The 25,460-nt window shown below is 40.0% G+C and overlaps 1 protein-coding gene across 4 annotated transcripts in view; it reads right to left on the minus strand.

Annotated features, from left to right (window-relative positions):
* The window catches only part of DAAM1 (dishevelled associated activator of morphogenesis 1), a 179,253-nt gene that overhangs the window by 39,067 nt on the left and 114,726 nt on the right, over positions 1–25,460 (minus strand). For all 4 annotated transcript variants that reach the window (XM_060142004.1, XM_060141991.1, XM_060141998.1 and 1 more), the window contains 12 exons: positions 24,592–24,686; positions 22,285–22,618; positions 21,210–21,320; positions 20,985–21,088; positions 19,525–19,591; positions 19,183–19,300; positions 18,623–18,761; positions 18,274–18,332; positions 14,817–15,004; positions 14,014–14,313; positions 13,601–13,708; positions 5,558–5,664 (listed from right to left, as the gene is read on the minus strand). In XM_060142004.1, coding sequence (XP_059997987.1) covers positions 5,558–5,664; positions 13,601–13,708; positions 14,014–14,313; positions 14,817–15,004; positions 18,274–18,332; positions 18,623–18,761; positions 19,183–19,300; positions 19,525–19,591; positions 20,985–21,088; positions 21,210–21,320; positions 22,285–22,618; positions 24,592–24,686 — 1,730 coding nt within the window. The remainder of the gene's footprint in view (positions 1–5,557; positions 5,665–13,600; positions 13,709–14,013; positions 14,314–14,816; positions 15,005–18,273; positions 18,333–18,622; positions 18,762–19,182; positions 19,301–19,524; positions 19,592–20,984; positions 21,089–21,209; positions 21,321–22,284; positions 22,619–24,591; positions 24,687–25,460) is intronic.

Raw genomic sequence — 25,460 nt, forward strand, 5'->3', positions numbered from 1 at the left:
AAAATTAAAGAAAAATTACTAAAAGCAACAAGGGAAAAATGACAAATAACATACAAGGGAACTCCTATAATGTTAACAGCTTATTTCTCAGCAGAAACTCTACAAGCTAGAAGGGAGTAGCATGATATATTTAAAGTGATGAAAGGGAAGAACCTACAACCAAGATTACTCTACCTGGGAAGGATCTCATTCAGATTTGACAGAGAAATCAAAAGCTTTACAGACAAGCCAAAGCTAAGAGAATTCAGCACCACCAAAACAACTCTACAACAAATGGTAAAGGAACTTCTTTAGGCAGGAAACACAAGAGAAGAAAAGGACCTACAAAAACAAACCCAAAACAATTAAGAAAATGGTAATAGGGGGCTTTCCTGGTGGCACAGTGGATAGGAATCTGCCTGCCAACGCAGGGGACACGGGTTTGATCCCTGGTCCGGAAGGATCCCACATGCTGCGGAGCAACTACTGAGCCTGCGCGCCACAACTACTGAAGCCCATGCATCTAGAGCCCATGCTCTGCAGCAAGAGCGGCCACTGCAGTGAGAAGCCCGGGCACAGCAACAAAGAGTGGCCCCCACTCGGTGCAATTAGAGAAAGCCCATGTGCAGCAACAAAGACCCAACACAGCCAAAAATAAATAAAATAAAAATAAAAGTAATTTTTTTAAGAAAATAGTAATAGGAACATACATATCAATAATTACCTTAAATGTGAATGGATTAAATACTCCAAGCAAAAGACACAGGCTCGCTGAATGGGAATAAAAACAAGACCCATATACATGCTGTCTACAAGAGACCCACTTCAGACCTAGGGACACATACAGACTGAAAGTGAGGGGATGGAAAAAGATATTCCATGCAAATGGAAATCAAAAGAAAGCTGGAGTAGCAATACTCATATCAGACAAAATAGACTTTAAAATAAAGAATGTTATAAGAGACAAGGAAGGACACTACATAATGTTCAAGGGATCCATCCAAGAAGAAGATATAACAATTATAAATATATATGCACCCAACACAGGAACACCTCAATACATAAGGCAAATGCTAACAGCTATAAAAGAGTAAATCGACAGTAACACAATAATAGTGGGGGACTTTAACATCTCACTTACACCAATGGACAGATCATCCAGACAGAAAATTAATAAGGAAACAGAAGCTTTAAATGACACAATAGACTAGATAGATTTAATTGATATTTATAGGACATTCCATCCGAAAACAGCAGATTACACTTTCTTCTCAAGTGCACATGGAACATTCTCCAGGATAGATCATATCTAGGGTCACAAATGGTAAATTTAAGAAAATTGAAATCATATCAAGCATCTTTTCCGATCACAATGCTATGAGATCAGAAATCAATTACAGGGAAGAAAACGTAAAAAACACAAACACATGGAGGTTAAATAATATATTACTAAATAACCAAGAGATCACTGAAGAAATCAAAGAGGAAATCAAAACATACCTAGAGAAAAATGACAATGAAAACATGATGACTCAAAACCTATGGGATGTAGCAAAAGCAGTTCTAAGAGGGAAGTTTGTATCAATACAATCCCACCTCAAGAAACAAGAAAAATCTCAAATAAACATTCTAACCTTACACCTAAAGGAACTAGAGAAAGAAAAACAAACAAAATGCAAAGTAGGTAGAAGGAAAGAAATCATAAAGATCAGAGTGGAAATAAATGAAATAGAAACAAAGAAAACAACAGCAAAGACCAATAAAACTAAAAGCTGGTTCTTTGAGAAGATAAGCAAAATTGATAAACCTTTAGCCAGACTCATCAAGAAAAAGAGGGAGAGGACTCAAATCAATAAAATTAGAACTGAAAAAGGAGAAGTTATAACGGACACTGCAGAAATACAAAGCATCATAAGAGACTACTACAAGCAACTCTATGCCAATAAAATGGACAACCTGGAAGAAATGGACAAATTCTTAGAAAGGTATAACCTTCCAAGACTGAACCAGGAAGAAACAGAACACATGAACAGACGAATCACAAGTAATGAGATTGAAACTGTGATTAAAAATCTTCCAACAGGGGCTTCCCTGGTGGCGCAGTGGTTGGGAGTCTGCCTGGCGATGCGGGGGACGCGGGTTCGTGTCCCGGTCCGGGAGGATCCCGCATGCCATGGAGCAGCTGGGCCCGTGTGCCGTGGCCACTGGGCCTGCGCGTCCGGAGCCTGTGCTCCACAGCGGGAGGGGCCGCAGCAGTGAGAGGCCCGCGTACCACAAAATATATATATATATATATAAAATCTTCCAACAAACAAAAGTTCAGGACCAGATGGCTTCACAGGTGAATTTTATCAAACATTTAGAGAAAAGCTAACACCCATCCTTCTCAAACTCTTCCAAAAAATATCAGAGGAAGGAATACACCCAAACTCATTCTACAAGGCCACCATTACCCTGATACCAAAACCAGACAAAGATGTCACAAAGAAGGAAAACTACAGGACAATATCCCTGATGAATATAGATGCAAAAATCCTCAACAAAATACTGGCAAACAGAATCCAACAACACATTAAAAGGATCATACACCATGATCAAGTGGAATTTAACCCAGGGATGCAAGGATTCTTCAATATAGGCAAATCAATCAATGTGATACATGATAATAACAAATTGAAGGATAAAAACCATATGATCATTTCAATAGATGCAGAAAAAGCTTTTGCCAAAATTCAACACCCATTTATGATAAAAACCTCCAGAAAGTGAGCATAGAGGGAACCTACCTCAACATAATAAAGTCCATATACAACAAACGTCACAACAAACATCATTCTCAATGGTGAAAAACTGAAAGCACTTCCTCTAAGATCAGGAACAAGACAAGGATGTCCACTCTCGCCACTATTATTCAACATAGTTTTGGAAGTCCTAGCCACAGCAATCAGAGAAAAAGAAATAAAAGGAATACAAATTGGAAAAAAAGAAGTAAAACTGTCACTGTTTGCAGATTACTGTACATAGATAATCCTAAAGATGCCACTGGAAAACTACTAGAGCTAATCAATGAATTTGGTAAAGTTGCAGGATACAAAATTAATGCACAGACATCTCTTGCATTCCTATACACTAACAATGAAAGATCAGAAAGAGAAATTAAGGAAACAATCCCATTCACCATTGCAACAAAAAGAATAAAATACCTAGGAATAAACCTACCTAAGGAGACAAAAGACTTGTACCCAGAAAACTATAAGACAACTGATGAAAGAAATGAAAGATGACACAAACAGATGGAGAGATATACCATGTTCTTGGATTAGAAGAATCAATATTGTGAAAATGGCTATACTACCCAAAGCAATCTACAGATTCAATGCAATCCCTATCAAATTACCAATGGCATTTTTCACAGAACTAGAACAAAAAAATCTTAAAATTTGTAAGGAGACACAAAAGACCCCAAATAGCTAAAGCAATCTTGAGGGAAAAAAATGGAGTTGGAGGAAATCTGGCTCCCTGACTTTAGACTATACTACAAAGCTACAGTAAACAAGACAATATGGTACTGGCACAAAAACAGAAATATAGATCAATGGAACAGGATAGAAAGTACAGAGATAAACCCACACACCTATGGTCAACTAATCTATGACAAAGGAGGCAAGGATATGCAATGGAGAAAACACAGCCTCTTCAATAAGAGTGCTGGGAAAACTGGACAGCTACATGTAAAAGAATGAAATTAGAACACTCCCTAGCACCATACACAAAAATAAACTCAAAATGGATTAAAGACCTAAGTGTAAGACCAGATACTATAAAACTCTTAGAGGAAAACATGAAGAACACGCTTTGACATAAATCACAGCAAGATCTTTTTTGACCCACCTCCTAGAGTAATGGAAATAAAAACAAAAATAAACAAGTGGGACCTAATGAAACTTAAAAGCTTTTGCACAGCGAAGGAAACTACAAACAAGATGAAAGGACAACCCTCAGAATGGGAGAAAATATTTGCAAATGAATCAATGGACAAAGGATTCATCTCCAAAATATATAAACAGCTCAGGCAGCTCAATATTAAAAAAACAAACAACCCAATCAGAATATGGGCAGAAGGGCTTCCCTGGTGGTGCAGTGGTTGAGAGTCCGCCTGCCAATGCAGGGGACATGGGTTCGTGACCTGGTCCGGGAGGATCCCACATGCCACGGAGCAGCTGGGCCCGTGACCCATGGCCACTGAGCCTGCATGTCCGGAACCTGTGCTCCGCAACGGGAGAGGCCGCAACAGTGAGAGGCCCGTGTACCGCAAAAAAACAAAAAAAAAAAAACAAAAAAAAACAAACGGGCAGAAGACCTAAATAGACATTTCTCCAAAGAAGACATACAGATGGCCAAGAAGCACATGAAAAGCTGCTCAACATCACTAATTATTAGAGCAATGCAAATTAAAACTACAATGAGGTATCAGCTCACACTGGTTAGAATGGGCATCATCAGAAAATCTACAAACAACAAATGCTGGAGAGGGTGTGGAGAAAAGGGAACCCTCTTGCACTGCTGGTGGGAATGTAAATTGATACAGCCACTATGGAGAACAGTATGGAGGTTCCTTAAAAAACTAAAAATAGAATTACCATATGATCCAGCAATCCCACTACTGGGCATATACCCAGAGAAAACCATAATTCAAAAAGACACACACGGTACTTCCCTAGTGGCACAGTGGTTAAGAATCCACCTGCCAATACAGGGGACACAGGTTCACACCCCGGTCTGGGAAGATCCCACGTGCCACAGAGCAACTAAGCCCATGCGCCACAACTACTGAGCCTGCACTCTAGAGCCCATGAGCCACAACTACTGAAGCCCATGTGCCTAGAGCCTGTGCTCCGCAACAAGAAAAGCCACTGCAATGAGAAGCCCATGCACCACAACGAAGAGTAGCCCCCACTCGCCACAACTAGAGAAAGCCCACGTGTAGCAGTGAAGACCCAACACTGCCCAAAATAAAAAATATAAATAAATAAAATTTATAAAAAAAAAACACACACAAAAAGACACATGCACTCCAATGTTCATTGCAGCACTATTTACAATAGCCAGGTCATGGAAGCAACCTCAATACCCATCAACAGATGAATGGATAAAGAAGATGTGGTACATATATACAATGGAATATTACTCAGCCATAAAAAGGAATGAAATTGGGTCATTTGTAGAGACGCAGATGGACCTAGAAACTTCACTCATACAGAGTGAAGTTAAGTCAGAAAGAGAAAAACAAATATCATATATTAACGCATATATGTGGAATCTAGAAAAATGGTACAGATGAACTTGTTTGCAAGGCAGAAATAGAGACAGATGTAGAGAACAAACGTATAGACACCAAGGGGGGAAAGCAGGGGCGGGGGGTGGTAAGATGAATTGGGAGATTGGGATTGACATATATACACTAATATGTTTAAAACAGATAACTAATAAGAACCTGCTGCATAAAAAAATTAAATTAAATTAAAAAAAAAAAAGAAAGTTGGTCCTACCAGAAATGTTTAGACAACATCAACAATACCTCGATAGAAGGATGTTGCAATTCTGAGCTCTCCGACCATCAATCACCGAAAGCTCTCTGACTTTAAGTTTGGAGCCCAGTGTGTCATCAATGGCATCTGCTTCTTTCTATAAGGAGCATGAAAGAAATCCATCAAAGTCAAACAGGGACATTCCGACTTCAGATACACAGTTTTCCTTTATATTTGCTGTACACACACACACACACACACACACACACACACACACACACACACACACACACACGCACAAAGCCGAGACGGTAAGCAGGGGAATGTATGCAGGTGGTGGAATTGAAACAAAGGCTAAAATGTAGTTGACAAAGGAAAATAAGGAAAGCTGACCACCCACATTTGAAAAAGCATTATTTGGAAGAACAAAGTGCTTCTAAGTTGAAGATGCATAAATTATTAATGAACGGTACCCTCCTTTTGTCCCCCAAATCCCGATGGAGAGCAGACAGAAGGACTGTCACTATGAATCAAGCTCAGCTGAAACGTGCCACTGCTGGTCCAGCCATTTACAGGGCCCGTTCACCCCAGAACCATTTGCATCCTGAACACTCCGAAAGCTGAACAATAAAACCTCCCAAACGTCTTCATGTGCAACAGGAAGCTCCGAAGCCCAGATGGTACCTTTCATTACCCTGGAGCCTGATGGACAACAGGGAGGGCGCAGTTCAAGGCACTGGTTCCATTTACCTCGATTAACAATAAAACACTACTTACACACTCTACTGCTGTACAGAGAGCTGTAAGCAATGAGGGCCAGTCATAATTTATGGTGGAAGAGGCATAAAACAATTATACATAAAGTACTGTTTGAGTAAACTGGGCATCAAGGTGAAAACATAGATTGACTTGATAAATAGCAAGTTTGATTTTGTTAAAGGTCAGGCTCAATTTAAAAAACAGATCATGCCATTAAAAAATGAAAGAAGTGAAAGCAGACATAGAGAATGGACGTGCAAGATCGGGATTGACATATGTGCACTGCCATGTATAAAACAAATAGCTAGTGAGAACCTTCTGTATAGCGCAGGGAGCTCAGCTCGGTGCCCTGTGGTGACCTAGATGGGCAGGATGGTGTCGCGGGGGTGGGGGGTGGTGGTGGAAGGCAGGTCCAAGAGGGGGGGATATGGGGATATATGTATATGTATAGCTAATTCACTTCGTTATACAGCAGAAACTAACACAACATTGTAAAGCAACTATACCCCAATTTAAAAAATAAAAAAGATTAAAAAATAGGGAACTCTGGCCAAAAAAAAAAAGTAAGGAAACCAAAGAGTTCTAGAACTGGATAACGGTTTAGGAAACAAAGACAACATGGAGTTTATAATAAGAGGCACCACGTGACCAAACTTTAACTGTTTCGTATTGTGCTGAGATTTCAGGCATACCTCTCAATATTCAGTTAAGAGTTGAAACCCAATGTGAAATTAAGTAGGCATTGTATTACACTCTCAGGAGAAAAAAAAAAACCCTAGGAAAACCAAGACATTTTGAGCTTATAGTAAGCCAAGGAGTTACATTAAGCAAAGTGTGGGTTTTAGCTCACTTACCTGCTTGGAGTTACTGTTCACAAAGAAATCCTACAGCCATGGCAGAGGCATGGAAAAGGCAAATCAGATACATGCAGTTCAGAAATCACAGCAACCAATGGGGGAAGGTCAAGGAAATCAGTGACAGGGTAAGAGATGATTTTATGCTCCCAGGAGCAGCAATGAGAGTTGATGAAGATGAGAGTCTGGCTGAAGATACATTGAAGAGCAGGGTACTAAGCGTTCAGGGTAGAGAGAGAAGATGGCATGTGCTGTACACAATTTTCAATGGTGGCAAATCAAATTCAGAAACGAAAGGGCTTTAAAACACCCCCAAAAGACTCAAAGTGGTGAAGGAACAAATCCTCTTTGAAAGGACCACTGGGCTCCATGTACTCAACATGAAGCAGATTTCACGGTTTTCCCTTGAAGCAGAAAATATCAATCAACTCTATCAACCTGAGGGAACTACTCCCATTGTCATGTGCTACCAGCAAAATATGCTTTTTTGAGGGGATGGAATAATCTCCTATCTTCTTGTGTCACTAGGAAGGATTAAGAAAAGAAAAAAGACAATATAGGTCAGTAAAACCAACACTCAGTACTCCCCAAGAGTCCAAACAAATGTCTGTGGGCGCTCTGGGTAGGTATGCGGAAAAAGACAGAACTTGCAATTAAGAGACAATAAGTGATTCATGTGCTGTGCAGCCATTGGTGGTCCTGTCCACACTGCCTTGGGGCTGTTCATGCGTATAAGGTCAATAGCCTCTGTTGAAAATAGTTCATAGAAAAGACCTGGAGTGAAGAAGGGAAAGAGGAAGCAGTAATTGACACGTTATGAGAAAGTCACGGCTTTCTTTGCATATTTTTGCCGTGATGGCATGAATAAAGCTTCGGTGTGCAAAACACACCCCAGTTTTTGGGCCAACTACTTACACAATCAGCGTTTACTTAGCAGATTCCTTAAGGCCTCACTGGTCCCGGCAGCACTGCCAAGGCCAATTTTACACAGATGAGCTGTTTCACATCATTCTTCGAATGGGAAACAAAATGTATCCTCCCCTTGCTCCACCCATACAAGGGGGGATTACTTTTCTGGAATGGCGTTTAAAAAATAAAGTGATAACCACATGAAACTTTTCTTTCCTCTGATGTCACAGTTTTCTTTTGTCCCTGTTGTAACTGTCAAGTTTTTTACACTGAAAATCCTTAGCACTCTTTCCCTGTAACAGCAGTTTCTCCTTTCAAGGGCAGAAAAAACTGGTGAAGTGAACTCCATGAGGTCATCTTATCCTACTTTTCTCTCTTAAAGAGACAAGTTGCAAGTTGAATTTAGACCCTGCTCCCCCTGTCTGGCCTTCAAGGAAGAAACTTGTATGAAGGTGTCTGGCAACTCATTCTCCCTAAGTTCCCACTGTCTGGAAATTAATCTCTACTGTAGTGGCCTATGGAACCAGGCCACAAGCATTTACTAAGGATGTGACTTGGGGCTCAGTTTCACTATCTGTAAAATGAAGTAAACAACTGGATATTTACTGTATTAAATGTGATATGCATGTAAAGCATTTTGTACAGTACCTGTCACATATTTATGAGCTCCATACTTGGAAGCTATCACACACTACAATTATTCTATCTTTCAAGCCAATGATCAAGTCCATTTTTTTGCCTATTGCCCTACTTTTCAGTTGAGTTGAAGCACAGCTGGTCAAGATCTCCCACTTGTAACCAGCAGCAGCACTAAGTGTAACAGTTAATAGCTAAGTAATGTATCTTATCTTTTGAGAGGTGAGGATGAAGAATGCCATATGAGAGTTAGGTTAATTGGAGATCTTGAGAATCCCCTATTTTAAGAGTCCTTTAATCATCACATTTAAAATAAAATCACAAAGCTTATTAGATGGGGAATGTTAAAAATACTGATGCTCCCAGGACTATTTCAAATAAGTTAACATTCTTTTTGAAACTTTAAATTATTCACTAATTGGCTTGGGCCAAACATGATAGAATTGCCTACATTTGGCTCCACCTAACAGGATGTCTGATTTTTCCAGTTGATTTTTGGTGTAGGGCTTAGGGTTTGGAAAATAAGTAGGAAGTTGGGGCTTGCATTTTCAGGAGCCAGTGCTGATAAGTTCCTATAAATAGGGTTTCACCATGAAATAACGACTCGACATTTCATAGACAATGACAACCTTTATATGGATGGTTCTTAATCTTTTTGAGGTTGAGATCCATTGTAAATCTGATAAAAGCTGGAGATCCCTCTCCAGAGAAATGCACACACTAATATTTATATAAAACCCTGTATTTGATTAACTATTACCATGTTGTCCAGCTATATAGAACCTGTACCTTATACTTTGGTACTAAGAAAAACCACTATTTACAATTTTTATCTCTTGTCTTCATACCATGACTAAGGACAAAGCTTGTTGAAATCAATGTCCTAAATCACATAATTTTTCAATGTAAAACCTAGATATACAGAATAACAAAAAACATAAAGAAAATAAAAAAAGAAATTTCTTTGGCCATTCATAAAAATTCAGAAGATACCACTGACTATACCAAATGGGACCCCAAGAATGACTTGTATATGACATGTTAGTGGAGGGTTGGATTCTGGAGCCTAGGATAGTTATCCTTTGCAACTATTCAAAGCAGAGAGGCTTTGAAATGTTATATCACGTTCTGATAATAGGACCTAGAAAGAAGGGGTGTCCCCAGGCAAAGAGTGGGGAAGAGGAATGGAGATAACCAGCTGTTCATTTGTTGCTCCAGAGATATGTGTGCCTTTAGGTCAATGTAGTACCTTTAGTTCATTTTCTCTCTGTCCAAATTGCATGAATAGGGAGAATGAATTTATAACATCTTGAGATGAAAATTTCCCACAAAACAAATATGAATGTTGTTTAATTGTAACTGAGATAGTACTACTATGCAATGTGCTACATTATGTATTAAAATAAGTCTCTTGTGGCTGGCCTAGAGATCATGTATAGTACAGTTTCAATGAGGAAAAGAGGTTCTGAGATTCAAGACATTGACTTTCAAATGAACTTTTGTAATGTGAGCAGGGGAATAACTGTATGCTATTAAATTCCATTTCATGTGGCATATAAGCTTACATAATCGGCTCACACCTTTGATATCCACACTGGAAAAAAAAAAGAATCCTGAATAGAAATGATCTTGTTCTTAAAACTGGAGTTAAAGAAAATCCTTTACAAAGTCTAACCTTCATAATCAATAAAGCCATCAATAAGAACAAAGTGAAACTGAGAATTATGCCACTTGTACACCTGTCTGGACACTGAATACATACTGAGCCATATTTTTATTATCTGTGACATAGGAATAATACTCACCTCAAAGAGTTGGTGTGAAGATTAAATGAACAAATAAGTATCAGTTCCTTGAGAACTAAAAATCAGGGTTGATGAGATTGGGGCTGTATATATTATATCCAGCACCAAAAATGTAATGGATACTTAATATTGATTATCATCTTTTAGTCTATATTCTGGTTATTTACAGATTTTCCTCATCTCTGCTTTTATATTATAAGCTGCATTATAGACGTGTGCAATAGTTTAACACATTTGTGTCCTTTGACATACTTTATATGCAAAGCAGACAATAAAAATATCTGTTGTTTTTAATGATTCAATATTTCTCATATCAACAGGGCACATCTTGTGTGTGTGTGTGTGCATTTACTTATATCAAATCTCTCCTACATGTCATTAATCAGTGTTCACCTAAATTATACTAATCTGAAGCTTGAAATTTTTTTCAAAATCTTACTCTGTGTAGTGTTCCTGTTGCATGCACACAGACAATGGTATTCATGGGTTCTTTGTCTCTCTGAGAAATTTACTTGGCCACACAACTGGCTGAAATCCAGAGAGTTTGACCAGGGTTTTATAACTCTGGAGGGAAGAAACAGGAGAAATCATTGAAAAAAAGGGTTCCCGGTATTCATTTGGGAGTAGAAAAGAGAGCAATTCAAGTGTAACAATAATTATATAGAGCATTGCCAAGACTAAAATGAAAATGCATAGGTCTTGACGTTGGCATTAGTTATGAGACATGGGGACACAATGACAGGCACCCCGTTTCCTTTAGTCTATCCTATGTATTCCTACTAGTCTGTCTTCATCTTTCGATTTTCTGTCTCTGATCATTCAATAAATTCAATGGAATGGCTCAAATTACCTTCATTTGGGAAACAGCTTTATGGTTTAAAAATTCTCAGCTCATGTTCTTACACCAAGAGGGGAGACCTACTTGAGTCAAGCTGAGTGGGTGTGCTGAAATTTTTCTCCGGGAAGTACTACTGCAAATGTCACAAATGATTCTACTTAACCAGTCTACTACTTAGTGTTAAGTGCAACCGAAATGTTCTGGTTTATCCTGACTGGCATGACTACTGATTATTTAAACAGCAATTGGTTGCTAGGAGACAATTACCCAATTGCTAGGCTTTCTGCAACCCTGTCTCCTGGAGATCTTGAGAACTGTCCACATATTTGTCCCAGAGCATTTTGGCAGCATCCTTCTGCACCTTCTGCTGAAAGCCAGTTAATTATGAGTCTTGTAAACTTGGGTCTTTCAACCATCTGCCTTCATAATAAATGCAACCCACGAGCTCAGACTTGAATAGCATCATTTGGAATAACTGCTGTTTTTCTCTTCCTTTTATTTACTTCTCTAAGTTCCCAAACCTTCATCTTAGGCAACTAGAATGGACCAGTATTAGTGACTGAAACTGAAGTGGGAAATCAGCAGGACGTGTAATTAGGTCAGAAGATTATTTGAATCTACCAGGAAACTGGCTATGTCCTAATGTCCTACTTCATGTTAAGGCCCAGAGGAAACTATCGTGGGACGGGAGAGAGAGGAGGCCTGTTGTGGCCATTCAGGAATGAATCTGGTCCAAGTACCTGCCATATAAGAGCTCTCAACACATCTTTTGTTTGTCCCCTGAAAGATAAGGTATCTTGCTTTCAACTGGACAACGTCCTATCTTCTTTTTCTTCATTTTCCTTTATTTGGCATTTATGATATTGTACAAGTTTGCTGTCATACTTTTGGGAGGGGTCCCAGCTGAGTGCTCCTATCTTACAGTCATTCTGCCATGGCAGGCAACCACCTGCATTTTTGTACTTTATTAAAATAGCATTAAGGGCACTGCAGAGAAATATTCTCTCACTTAAGGGAAAATATTCTGGCTAAAAGATGTACTACTTTTTCTTTTCAATTTTAGTTGCATCAAAGGCCATTTTGAAAAAGAAAACCCTCAGCTGTTTTTTCTCCCCAGCCTCAGTCCATCTTCTCCCTTGGTGCTTGGCAGTTCTGTTCTGAGACACTCTTTCTTGGGAACCAAGCCAAGCCTAAGCAGACTAGGAAGTCTGCTGCTTGTCTGAGGATGCTCCACCCTGGGAATGATTCACACGGGAGTTAAGGGCCTCCCAGCAAAACCCAAGGAAAGCCCCTACGCAGATGCCTGGCATCTGCCTGTTCCTGTTCCTTAAGACACCCTCTGCTCTCATCATTTCTCTCCCTCAGTCACCCTTTGAACTTTTCTCCTTACACTCTGAGACTCACTTTTTCCCTCCCAGACTTCCGATTGACTATTGAAGACCTCAATCCACCTCTTGCTTGTACTTCTGAGACTCTCTGTACCAAGCCACTTTGCTGTGAACTCTACTAAGATGCCCTCTCGAGGGGTGAGAGGTACCGCACAGATGTGACCAAGCTCACTAAGTGACGTTGACTACTTGGCCAGGTTAGTAAGCACCAAATCAAACTGCATGTTCTCATACTATCATGTTGCTCACTTTTCAGAAGCTCCTTGGGTCCTATTTGTTCCACTGTCATCCCCACACTTGCTCAGCCTTCACAGCCCCACTTCTGAGTCGATCGTGTTCAGGACAGAGCAAAAACTTCTTTCTAGGTTCTACCTAGCTGCCAACTTATAGTCATTTACCAACCCCCATACTTCAAAAGGTTCCATTTATTTCAAATAAGCAGTCCACTTCTGATAATAACCATTTGAGATATAAATATTATAACTAAAATAGCTTCAGAAACAAACACTGTGGGGTGACACTACAAGTTAGGTAACTCTCCTACTATTTTCCCCTGGTGGCCCCTTTGACTAAGCACAAGTGACAATAAGATACAGAGCTCCTTCCACCAACAGAGACAGTGTTGTGGAAAGACACCAGAGCATGAAGCTCCCTAACAAGGAGCTTGTATACCTTCAACATGTACACACACATGCGTGCGCACACACACACACATAAACTGACAGGAACCTAAACACACATGCAGACCCACACACCATGCTGTTTGCAGGAACATAATAGGCTAGACCAAACAGCCTAGAATTAAGATGCCTAACATATCATGGTTATGGCAGATGGCCCAGGGATCATGCACAAGAACATGACTCCTTAATTATTTTAGCATCTGGAGGGCACATGCTCTTACCTGCTGTCTTTGGTAAGCAGAGAAAGTTCTTTCTAGGTCTTCAAGATCTAGAACTTTGAAGACTTTTGTATCATCAATTTCGGTCCACACTGTTCCTTCCAGTTTGTTCTGCAAACATAAGTTAAGAAGCGCTGGGGTTTATAGTTAGACACAAAAAGAATAGATGTAGTTATTTTTTTTACAAAGTGCTGCTATCCCCAATTTTTCACTCTACCGGATGCTCAGAATGAGCTGGCTTCAAAAATCGGGTCCCTTGTTTCAGAAGCTTTATCACTTGAATATCTGAGCTAGTGAGAATCCTGAATCCACACTAGGAAATGAAATCACTGGACAGCCAGGGTGGCCCAATCAGAGACAATACAGTGCACTGCTAGTGCTATCTGTTAGAGGGAAAGTTGGAACAAATGGCTCACCTCAGGCAGCTTAGACCAGTTGAAGGATTTCAGGGCGTTTGTGGGCTGAGGAATGTTCTTCTTCTTGAGTGCCAGACCCAGGGGGGCACCGGGAGGTGGCATGACTCCTCCCAAGGGAGGAGGCCCTGGGGGAGGGGGAGGGCCCCCTGGGGGGAGGGGAGGGGGTGGAGGAGGAAGCGCTCCACCAGGCAGAGGCGGGGGTGGTGGGGGAGGGAGGAGGGGTCCGGGCACAGAGGAAGGAAAGGGCCCCCCGGGGGCTCCAGGCGATGCTCCACCGGGGAGTGAAGCGCAGACGGCCCTCTGAAAAATAAAAATAGGAAAAGAGGAGATGAACAGAAGAAGTAAATTCACTGGATGATTTTTAGGGTCTGAAACTTTGCCTAACGTGTATTATGGAGAAATTCACACATCTGAGAATGTGGGCTTAAAGGCGCAGTAAGTTGAGTGGCCTCGTGTGTGACACTCTAGGGCTTGTTTGCAAAGGGTTCACGTGTCTCTCACTTCTGGTACCATCCTCCAGTTTGGTTTTCATGAAATCAGTTTTCATGTTAAGAAGCTAATGTGATTTCCTTGCTCTTGTGAGAGTATCTGTATTGGAGAACAAATGCACACCTCCAACCACCTCTGCTAACGTGCACGGTAAGCAGAAGGAACAGGTTGCACCACCACCGTGATGGGTCAGGAGACGGTTCAGGCTCTATTGCCCCCAGCAGAGCTGTCTACTTAAGGATGGGGGCTCTGGGATAAGGAGGCCTCAGCAGCTGCCAGCAATGGGAGACCCAGCCTGGGGCCCGTGAGCTCACCCTGCTGAGCTCGTGGAGCTGGGCCGTGAGGTCCGCCACCTGCTGCTTCACTTGCTTGTGCTCAGTGGTCTCCTTTTCAAGTTTCTCTTTCATTTTATTCAAGGTCTGCATCATCTCTTCCTTCTCCTGGGTCTTGGCATCGCATTCTCGCTCTTTCTTTTCCAGTTTCTGTTGTAACTCATTGTGCTCTACACATGAAAACAACTGGACATGAAAACGGTGAACTCTTCAAAGCTGAAGCATTTTCTCTAAACAGAAGATCGATTGAGGGTGATTGTGAGGCTCTTTATTATGATTTATAAAATCATTCCTCTTCTCCATCAAAGGGAGCAACTCATGGGCTCAATGGTGCTCGTGCTTGGAGGGGGCTTCAGATGAACAACTTTATCAACTACATTCTGTAAAAGGCTGAAGAGGCCCTCCGGTCACAGTTCCAAAGATGGAACACAGGCGTGAGCAACTATTTGTGGAGGTGAATGGCGCCTGCTTGGTATTTAATTTAGAATCCTGTCCTAGAAATGGCCCTTTAGTCACACTAGGGAAAATGACTATTAACAGGGCCTCTTTTCACAAGTTAGAAATGAGAACTAGACAAGTCCAGTGTTCATTAGCTGGGTTTGCTGGCTCAGGTCCCACTAGCAGAGGGACCTGAAAGGGAGGATCCTGCCCTGGGAGGAAGTGCTGCTGCCGGACCCAGGGTTTGTCTCAGTGTGGAGTCATTGCTCCCACTGCCCTCAGAGGGCCCCTTGGATTTGAAGTGTTTTATGCGCTGGCAAACAATTATTAAAACTTGCGAAAGCAAATGTTATTATCTCATCATTAAACACCTTAAGGGTTTTAAGTTAAGTAGTACCTGCTGAGCATGAGAATCACGATAATACGCGGAGAAAAATATTAGCTCTCAGCTGTAGTTGCACTCACTCCCCCAATCCCGCGATAACGGAACAAGGCATCCCATTTAGCATAACACTTACTTATGTTGCCAACACACCTCCTGACTCTAGCACTTACAGGAGTAATACTCTTTGGAAAAGAGGACTAATGAAGTTTAGCCTGCAGATTCATTTCAAATACTTGGCCCCAATCCCTAGTCTTTTTATACCAATAAACCCACTAGAGATAGAACCTACTGGGGCAGAGCTATACAGAGCTGGTCTCTATTCCTGAATTTGATAACATTTAAATTCTTGCTTTCTCTGTCTTTTACTTTCTCTCTTCTTAGTTCTCTAAAATCAGAGTTTGCAGAGAAGGTTCAAGTCACTAAAATCCTTGGAGTTTACCAGCCTTGGAGTTAAGATAACCGTCAACCCGCTTCTACCACTCTGTGGATGCTTCCCTGACTTCTTCAGCGACATCTAAAAACTACCCCACTGCATTCCACTTTCCTTCTTCTATCTCTGTTTCATTCCTCTTTGACAATGTAAGACCTGACTTCCTATTATCGGTCATTAGCCTTTGACAAATCTGGCCAAGCCTCAGAACCACCTGAGAGATTTTGACATTTCAGGACTCACAGACCACATTCCAGGGAGTCTGTTCTGTAGATCGGGGCAGGGCTTAGGAACCTGTGGTTTTGAAATGCTCCTTAGAGGATTCTGATAAAGTGCCCGGTATGGGAAGCTCCAGCCTAAAGGATTATCTCCACAAATCGTCTCCATTTGCTAAGCTTTTATTCAGTACTTACTGGGTATCCGGCACTACAGAGAATTCTCCCCAGATATTCTCCACCTTTCAGGTCCATAGTACTTCCTGTCTCCTCACAGGCTCCACCCTCTGAGAAATTCATCAACAGGTACCCTATTTAATAGAACTTTGCTACTTGACACTTCCAGAGAAGAATGAATTTTACCGACAATATCTCCTTTTTTGCACTCTATGCATGACCTCACTTTAAACCATCCTATTCCTCCAGCTGATCTCGGCCATTTCCTCGTGTACCCCTCAACTGCCTACATGCTACAAAACTTTCTACCATTTACTAGGCAGCTAATAAATGCCAGGTACTATGCTAAAGTCCTAATATTTGTCATTTACTCTTCACAACAACCCTGTGAGTTAGATGTAATCTTCACTTTGCAGAGGCAAAGACTGGAGGGGTAAAGGACATGACTTAGCCTACCCACACAGTCAGTCAGGGGCAGAGCTGAGACCCAGACCCAGAGCCCAGCACCGTGCCTGCCCCATGCAGCCATTCAGTACATACCCACTGCATGAAGGAGTGAAATGACTCCAAAGCTTATGTCCTAAGTACTCTCTTCAACTTGCACACCTGAGTCTCCATGCTCTAGGGTATATCCCTAAAGTACCACTCATTGACCATCTTCTCGGGTATAATTCTCTCTTTACCCTAACTTGTTGTCAGTGGCTCTATTCTTTCTATAGCAGTTTCTGGAATTAATTTATAAAAATGTATGTGCAACCTCACTTATTTGAGACCTATCTGAATTCATATGAGGAACCCACAATATAACAGAACTTCATATTCGGTATTTTCCGATATCAGTGGTGAGCCTGCTTTTCTGCTCAATGGACAAAACGTGATGAGAGGAAAGGAAATGCTTCAGCATCTCTTGGACCATATTTTCAACACACTGAATACTATGGTGAGTGCTACTGTATGTCACTGGCTGTGAATGAGTCACTTGGACAGGGAAAAGGAAGTCAGTTAACCAGCACAGTGAAAGAGTAGTGGCCGGGAGTATGACTGTTTTCTCAAAGGGTCCAACTTTAATTTGCTAATATTTTGAAGGAGGGGAAGAGTTATACTTATTCTGTGAGTGGTTTGGCATGGTGACAGGCACAAATGACCACCCCCCCCCAAGTCATTTGATGCTGAGAGTTGATATCAAAGACATATTGAGATACTCACCAATGGCTGGTCTGTTAATGTTTCACAACATGTACATCTCTAATGGTCAGTGATTTTCTGCATGATTTCTCTTTTTATAACTGGTGCCAAATTAAGGTCACATGGAGAAATGGGCTGCTGAAACCAAGTTGCCTGTGCTTCTCTTTCAAAATTCTGGGTAATCCCTGGTGTCCCTGATTATAGTCCTTAAAATCTAGTGTGCTTTAAAGAGCAGTTATGGGGAAGGCTGGGATGAACGGTAGTTAAGAAAATTTGAATGAATGAATATTGAACAGTAAATGCTTCAAAAATGCTTCCAAAAATGAACGGTGGTTTAGAAAATTTGAATTAATGAACATTGAACAATGAATGCTTCAAAAAATGATTATAATGAAAGGATAAAATATTTGGGAATCAACATGACAACTAAGATAGTCTGATTCAAGAAAAACCAGGCAAAATGCCCTGAAAACATGGGGGAGGGGAAAGGCTGTTTATACACCAAAGTCAATGAGAAGCATTAATGCAAATTTCTAAAATATACAGTAAGGAGAGTTGTCCAATAACCAGTAACATGACCTCTTCTCTTGTCAGGACCTCATCATTTACCTTTTCTCATTTTTTCTGCTTGTTCTTTCCACTGCTTAACTTCATTTTCATTAACCAACCTGTATGATAGTTAAAGGAGCATTCATTACAAAAAGCGTAAAAGGCCCACTGCTAAATGCATGCTCTCTAGGTAGAAAAACTGTTTAATGCAGAGAAAGTCCTCAGCATGCCTGAAACCCATTTTAAACCCAGATGTTACATATATATATATTACATGTATACATATAGGAACTCGTATCTGACCTCTAGAACATTTCAGTTCTCCCAGCTGCTATTTTGAAATAGGATAATACAAATGTCTTATACTGGTGCTATTATCTCAAGGGTAGCAAAATAAAAAGAAACTTACATCCGTACGACATTTTTAATATTAAAGTTTTCCAAGGGCGTGGAGTCAGGGTCCTGACCTTTGTCATTCTGAATAACTATTTGCTGTATAATTCTATCTAGGAGTAGCCAGTACTGAACGGTGTTGCCACTTCTCTTGTCTAAAAAAGAAAAGAACAGTGGAGATACTTCAACTGGTTTCAAAACTTGAACGAATATTTTTCAACAGTGGTCACCCGCCAGAGCCACAAAACCAGACAGATGTTTACAACCCTTCCCAACGTTTCTGGAATTCTGACACACGATGACCATTTATGTGATTGAGAGGCACTTTCTGCCCCCTTCTAAATGTGTTGTAAGGCATGTATTTATTTTTAAAATCAAAGCGAGTTATAATTCATTTCATTTTGAGAACTTCACAACACCCCTTAAGCTGTGCAGAGACACACTGGGCTGTCACAAAACTAAGGTTTGGAATCCCTGGTGTGCACCCAACCTAAGCCACACTGTTCAGAAGACAGAGCCCTTTGGATGATGTCCAAACATTCACAAACACATGCGTTAAGTCACAAACACACTCACAAGGCATTTGGAGGCAGTGGTGCAGGATGGACATGAAGTGAGGGTAGGCTTCACTGTGGGTCAGCCTCTTCCTGGTCAGCTCAAACATCTGAGTCGCACTTTTTGTGTCTATGTGAACCTGTTTCATATGAAAAAGAAATCTAAGTCAAACATCCAAGTTCTTCAATTCCTGCAAGGTAAGGTAAGCAATTACAAGGCAAATAGAAGCTAATCCTGCCACTTAGATAGCAAAACAGAAATCTGACTTTGCTCTTAGGTTACATGTCATCTCTATGACACACATTACAACAGGGACATTCGTGAGCTGCTGAGTCAAATTAGAATAATTGTAAGCACATGTACCAGTTCAAATCTTTTGGCAAATTCTAGTTCATCTTCATTTCGGAGCATTTCAAAAAAATCTAAATGCCTGAAAGACAATTAAAGAAAAGCTATTAAAAGTTGAACATCCTACAAACACAGGCACATAGGAATCAGGACATAAATACTAAGGCCTTTCCTAAAATTTCAGAGATATCTCTAAAAGAAGTACGACAACAAAATTTGAATGCCTTCTCTTAACTATGTTCTAAGGAAAAAAGACATCATCTGACTGAAATGAGATCACTACAAGAGACAAATCTGAAAGCCTAGGATGCGCAGCACATAGAAGACAATTCATGAAAGTTTATCAGATCCAAACACAACCAAATCCAGATTCTACTCATGGAATCTCTTTATGGAAAAACAAGCCCATATAACTAACCTGACAGACCACTGAATTAAAGATTACAAAAGAAATGTTCATGCCTTTCACTTATTCATTCAAATACTTATTGAGCCCCTATTATTGACTGGGGAATGATAAGTTCTGTGAAGACAAATCCAACAGCATAAAGGGGGTAGAGAATGATGGGAGGTGAGGTGAGGTGAAGAATATGAACACAGTGGCTGGAAAAGGTCTCTGCATGGGAAAAAGGGAAAAAGCGATTTGGACATCTGTGGGAAGATCTTTTAATGCTGAGGAAATAGCAGGTGCAAAGGCCCTGAGGCAAGTGTATTTTGACATGTTCATAGACTATCAAGGAAAAAAGCATGGTGGAGTGTGTGAATGAGGGAGAAGCGTGGTAGAAGGAAAGATCTGAAAGCTGGTAGGATATGTTAGAAATCGTAAAATGACTGCAGACAAGAGCAAATGAACAGGAAAGTGGAAATTAACATTCATAGAATGTCTATCAAAGGTGCCATGTGATTCCACATGTGTTATAGTCAGCTTTCATAACAGCTCTGCAGAATAGTGTTATCATCATCATCACTATTTCTTTACATATAAAAACAGTAAGGGGGCTTCCCTGGTGGCGCAGTGGTTGAGAGTCCGCCTGCCGATGCAGGGGACACAGGTTGTGCCTTGGTCTGGGAAGATCCCACATGCTGCAGAGTGGCTAGGCCCGTGAGCCATGGCCGCTGAGCCTGCACGTCCGGAGCCTGTGCTCCGCAACGGGAGAGGCCACAACAGTGAGAGGCCCGCATACCGCAAAAAACAAAAAAACAAAAAACCCAGTGAGGTTCAGAAAAATTGAGTAACTTGACCAGAACACACAGCAGGTAAGCGGCAAGACTGGGATATGGATTCAAGCCTAATGCCAAAACCTACACTAAGTTCTCTACACAAGTGCTGCTTCTTTCATCGAGAAAGTCTTACTATAAAAACATCATTACCTGGTCTAACATTTTGGTACAAGTTCCTTAGGTCACAAGTAGTTCACAGACTGGCAATATACACAAGGAAAACACATGAACTATCTCATAATAGTGTGACTTACCTATCTAATGTTGAATTTTCATGTTCCCTTAATTTATCTATTACAGGTTGAATTCCCAACATCAGAAATTCATAGCGAAGATGAAGTCTAAAGTCCAAACTTTCCTGAAAGTAAAAGGGTGATGGAATACATTTTTAAGCTCTTTAGACTACACAGTTGGTCATCTTTTTTTAAAAATTATTCTTTAATAATATACGTTTTAAATTGTGGTACAGAGGCTCTTACCACTCCTGCGCCTTGACTTAGCACTGCATTGATGAAGGACATGATGGCAGTCTTGAGACTCACTTCATCTCGATACCGCCCCGTGCTTTTATCCAAGTCATTAATTAACGTCTACCAAGGATACAAATGTAAACACAAAGGACCGAATAGTTACTAACCGTACACTCATTTTATTAATTTTTTAATACTCTGAAGTTAATTTTTAAAAGCTTGTGTTTAGTCAGAATTACATTGATCCACAGAAAGCTACCTTTTTTTCCTTAAGATTAGTCCTAAAAACTCTACTTTCAAAATTCTTACATCATATATGTTTATATATACATGTATACAAAGTACAAAAGACTGTGCTTCATTAACTCTGCTTACTTTTTATATTTGAGTATAAACAATGTGGTGACGTAATCTCACTGTTTATATTGATACTACATCAAGACTGGCAACACATAAAATTTTCAGGGAACACCCATTTAGTGGATCAAAAAGTGTTTTATATAATGTGTAGGAAGCAGGGCTACATTTTTAGGTTCAGTACAGTAGTCTCCCCTTATTCAGAGGGGATATGTTCCAACATCCCCAGTGGATGCCTGAAACCATGGATAGTACTGAACCCTATATATATTCCTATATAGACTATGTTTTTCCTACATTAATGGCTGGGTGTTGTATACAGTGTGGGTATCTAGAGAAAGGGATGATTCACATCCTGGGAAGTACTGAGCAGGATGGCACAAGATTTCATCATGTTACTCAGAACAGCTGCACAATTTAAAGCTTATTTCTGGAATTTATTTCTGGAATTTTCCATTTAATATTTTTTAACCGCAGTTGACCTCAGGTAATTAGCACTGTGGAAAGCAAAACTGCAGTTAAGAGGGGGACTACTGTAAATCCACAACCTCAGATTGATCAACTACAGAAAGAACATTCTACTCTCTACCTAAGAAGAAGGAAATGCTTGAAGTCCCATCGTGAATGCTCACCACAGGGGAAAATCTCAAGTTAACATTCCCCCTTCGGGGCCAGGAAAGGCACTGGTCTTAAGGCAGGAATGAAGAAGTGGCAAGGAAGCACCTACCTGAAAGCGGGTTCTCTCGCTGGCGTACTTCTGGTAGTGCAGCATGGCCTGCAGAACCTTCTTGTGGCCCCCGGGAACCAGGCACACAGCGCCCAAGATTTCCAGCACAGCCACCTTCGTCTTAATGTTCTCTGTGCTCAGACTCTGAGCAATTACATTAATACTCTCAGAATGAGCCAGGACATGAGCCCGACCTTGAGAGTTGTTCATTAGCGCCTTTATACATCCAATGAGAGAGGTATGTATTCGAGACTCTGAGGTCTCGTAGTCCATGGTCTTTAGAAAGTTGAGAATACATGACAGGCCGTCCAAGTCAATGAATCGGGTTACAAACCTGTCACGAGGAGAAGGTTAAAATGTATCAGACTTAAGTCTTTCTGGACTATTTTAATAGCCCTTAACAGAAAAGTTTAGGGGGCTGGTGGGCAGGAGAAAGTAAGAAGATGTAGTTCCTAAAGTACCCAAAGGCTTACATGAAATCTTCTTAATTGGAGGCCTCCTCCTTGGCCCAGACTCAATGGTCAGGTCTAACCAGAAGTGTGAAAAAAATCTCCAATTGAGTTAAAAAGATCTTAACCGATATGAATAACCAATGAACAGATCTTATAACCACAGAAAACCAGGAACAAGAAGACATTCAGAATATTCACCTTAGGTTAAAGTCATCTGCTGATCCTGTGTTATGATAGCATCCAGTCCTCATGCATGTTTAAGTGTTGACCACTGACCCAGGCACGCCCCATACCAATGAAAAGTCAAAGACCATTCTTAAACTCCAGGATATTTACTTGCCAAACAAATGATAATCTATCTCCTTAGTTTTATAGCAAAAACCTTCTTTTGTATGGCATGCTATACGGAATCCCAATATATAAAACAAATAAAAGCAATACTTTATTACTGTACATTAATTTTTGGATATTTATAGCACTTATTTAACTGTAAAGTCAATCAATTAGAATAATTCACAATACACATCTGTAGGTTAAGCCTCTGAAAAGTTCAAAAGTAACATAACCTGTTGATGTAACTACTCCAGAAATTTCCAAACTTATTTAGCCTTGGATAACCATTAACATCTGAGAATGCAGAACACACATAGAGAGGGAAACACTGATCTTGTTAGGATAGACTAGAAAACTTTTGATATACTACTGTATATGATTTTTGAGGAATCAGTACATTTTTTCCTAGCATTTTATAGTCAAATATAGGGAATTTTATTTCTCAGCTATTTCATCCAACCACATCACCCAGACCTAGCCAAGCTTCATTCATAGCACTAGTGTTGATGAAATGCACCTGTAAGCACCCCCATATCCCACCAAAGCTTAGAGGATTAATGGAAAATGAACGTGTGGGAGGCACACAGTAGAAGCTGATTGCTCATCCATTTCTTTTACAACCGTTTTATTGAGATATAACTCACATGCCATAAAATTCATACTTTCAAATGTGTAATTCAGTGATTTTTAATATATTCAGAGTTGTGCAACCATGGTCACTATCTGATTTTAGAACACTTTAATAATCCCCAAAAGACCATTTTCCTCTCTCCCTAACCCCAGGCAACCACTTATCTTTCTGTCTCTATGGACTGGCCTTTCCTGGATATTTCATATAAATGGAATCATACAATACATGGTCCTTTGTGTCTGGCTTCTTTCGCTTTGCCTAAATATTTTCAAGGCTCATCCATGTTGTAGCATGTATCAGTCCTCCATTCCGTTTTAGGGTTGAAAAATATTCTGTTTTATGGATATGTCACATTTTATTTATCAATTGATCAGTTGATAGAATTTAGGTGTTTCCAATTTCTGGCTATTATAAATAATGCTAATATTTGCACACAAGGTTTTAGGGACATGTTTTCATTTCCCTTGGGCTATATATCGAGAAGTAGAATTGTTGGCTCATATGGCAACACTATGTTTAATATTCTGAGGAAATGTCCAACTATTTTCCAAAATGGTTGCACCATTTTACATTCCCCCCAGCAATGAATGAGGGTTACAATCTCTCCACATCTGCACCAACACTTATTAGTTTCGGCCTTTTTGTATTTTAGCCACCTTCATGGATGTCTGCATATCTTTTAACCGAAGAAAAACAATTTATTGAATGTTCAATGATTAAAGTATTTCATCCACGGTTCAATTACATGTTTTTAATTTAAGACTTCCTCAAGAGTTTGGCTATTGCAGAAAAATAAAGAAGAAAGGAAGGGAAAAAACAAGGGGAGAAGAAAGCAGAAAAGCAGAAAAAGAAAAGAGACAAGTAGTACATGCTACCCAGTATAAAATTTACCTCATTGGTTTCGTCCTTAGTGCTGTCTTCAAACTCTCTATAGTTTTACTTCTCTCTTCTTCCTCTTCTTTCTCTAAAGCCAGCAGAGATTTTCTCTATGCAAAGAAAACTAAAGTTACTTCTTCAATTTTTGTTTTAATTATAGTACAAGTAAGACAAGCCCACAGATTACATGCTATCACTTTTAATACAAATAATCAATAATAATATGACCAAGATTTACTACAAGCCAAAATGTAGACCAAAAGCACCAAGAATTCCACAAATTCATTCTCTGTACTACAAGTCACTTCTTTTGAATTTAAATAAAGTTTTAAGAAAATGTTGAGAAATCTTAGTAGAGATTAAGTTGTCCAAACACTTGTGTAACTATTCTATAACTACATTCTGATGAAGATATTACTATTTATTTGATAGAAAAGGGAAGATTAGACCTATAGTTAAATATAACAATCTGACAATTAAAGTTAACATTATCACACTATCAAAGAGAGGCAGGCAGCAATCTTTCCATGCTACCTCTTCCATTTCTCAGTCAAAAAGTGTAATCTTAAAAAAAAAAGTGTAATTTTTTACATTTTTTGTTACATCCAATTATTTTTTAAGAGGAACGATTAAATTGGACCTGATACAAAGATAGACAATTCCTTTGGAGTAAATGCTTAAGTTTTAGAAATGATTAAGGTTCATAGACTTGTTAAAAAGTCTTTTCCATTCCTTTTATGCCATGATCACCTAAATGTACTCAAAGTATCGCCCAGTCTTATGGCCCCAGGTGCTTCTACCCCACGGAACCACAGGTCCCTTGCCTGCCTCCTACTCTTAACATGTGCTTGTCCAGTCTCAGTCTTTTTACTTGTTACCCATTC

This window comes from Lagenorhynchus albirostris, chromosome 1 (assembly GCF_949774975.1).
Source record: "Lagenorhynchus albirostris chromosome 1, mLagAlb1.1, whole genome shotgun sequence".
NCBI lineage: Eukaryota > Metazoa > Chordata > Mammalia > Artiodactyla > Delphinidae > Lagenorhynchus > Lagenorhynchus albirostris.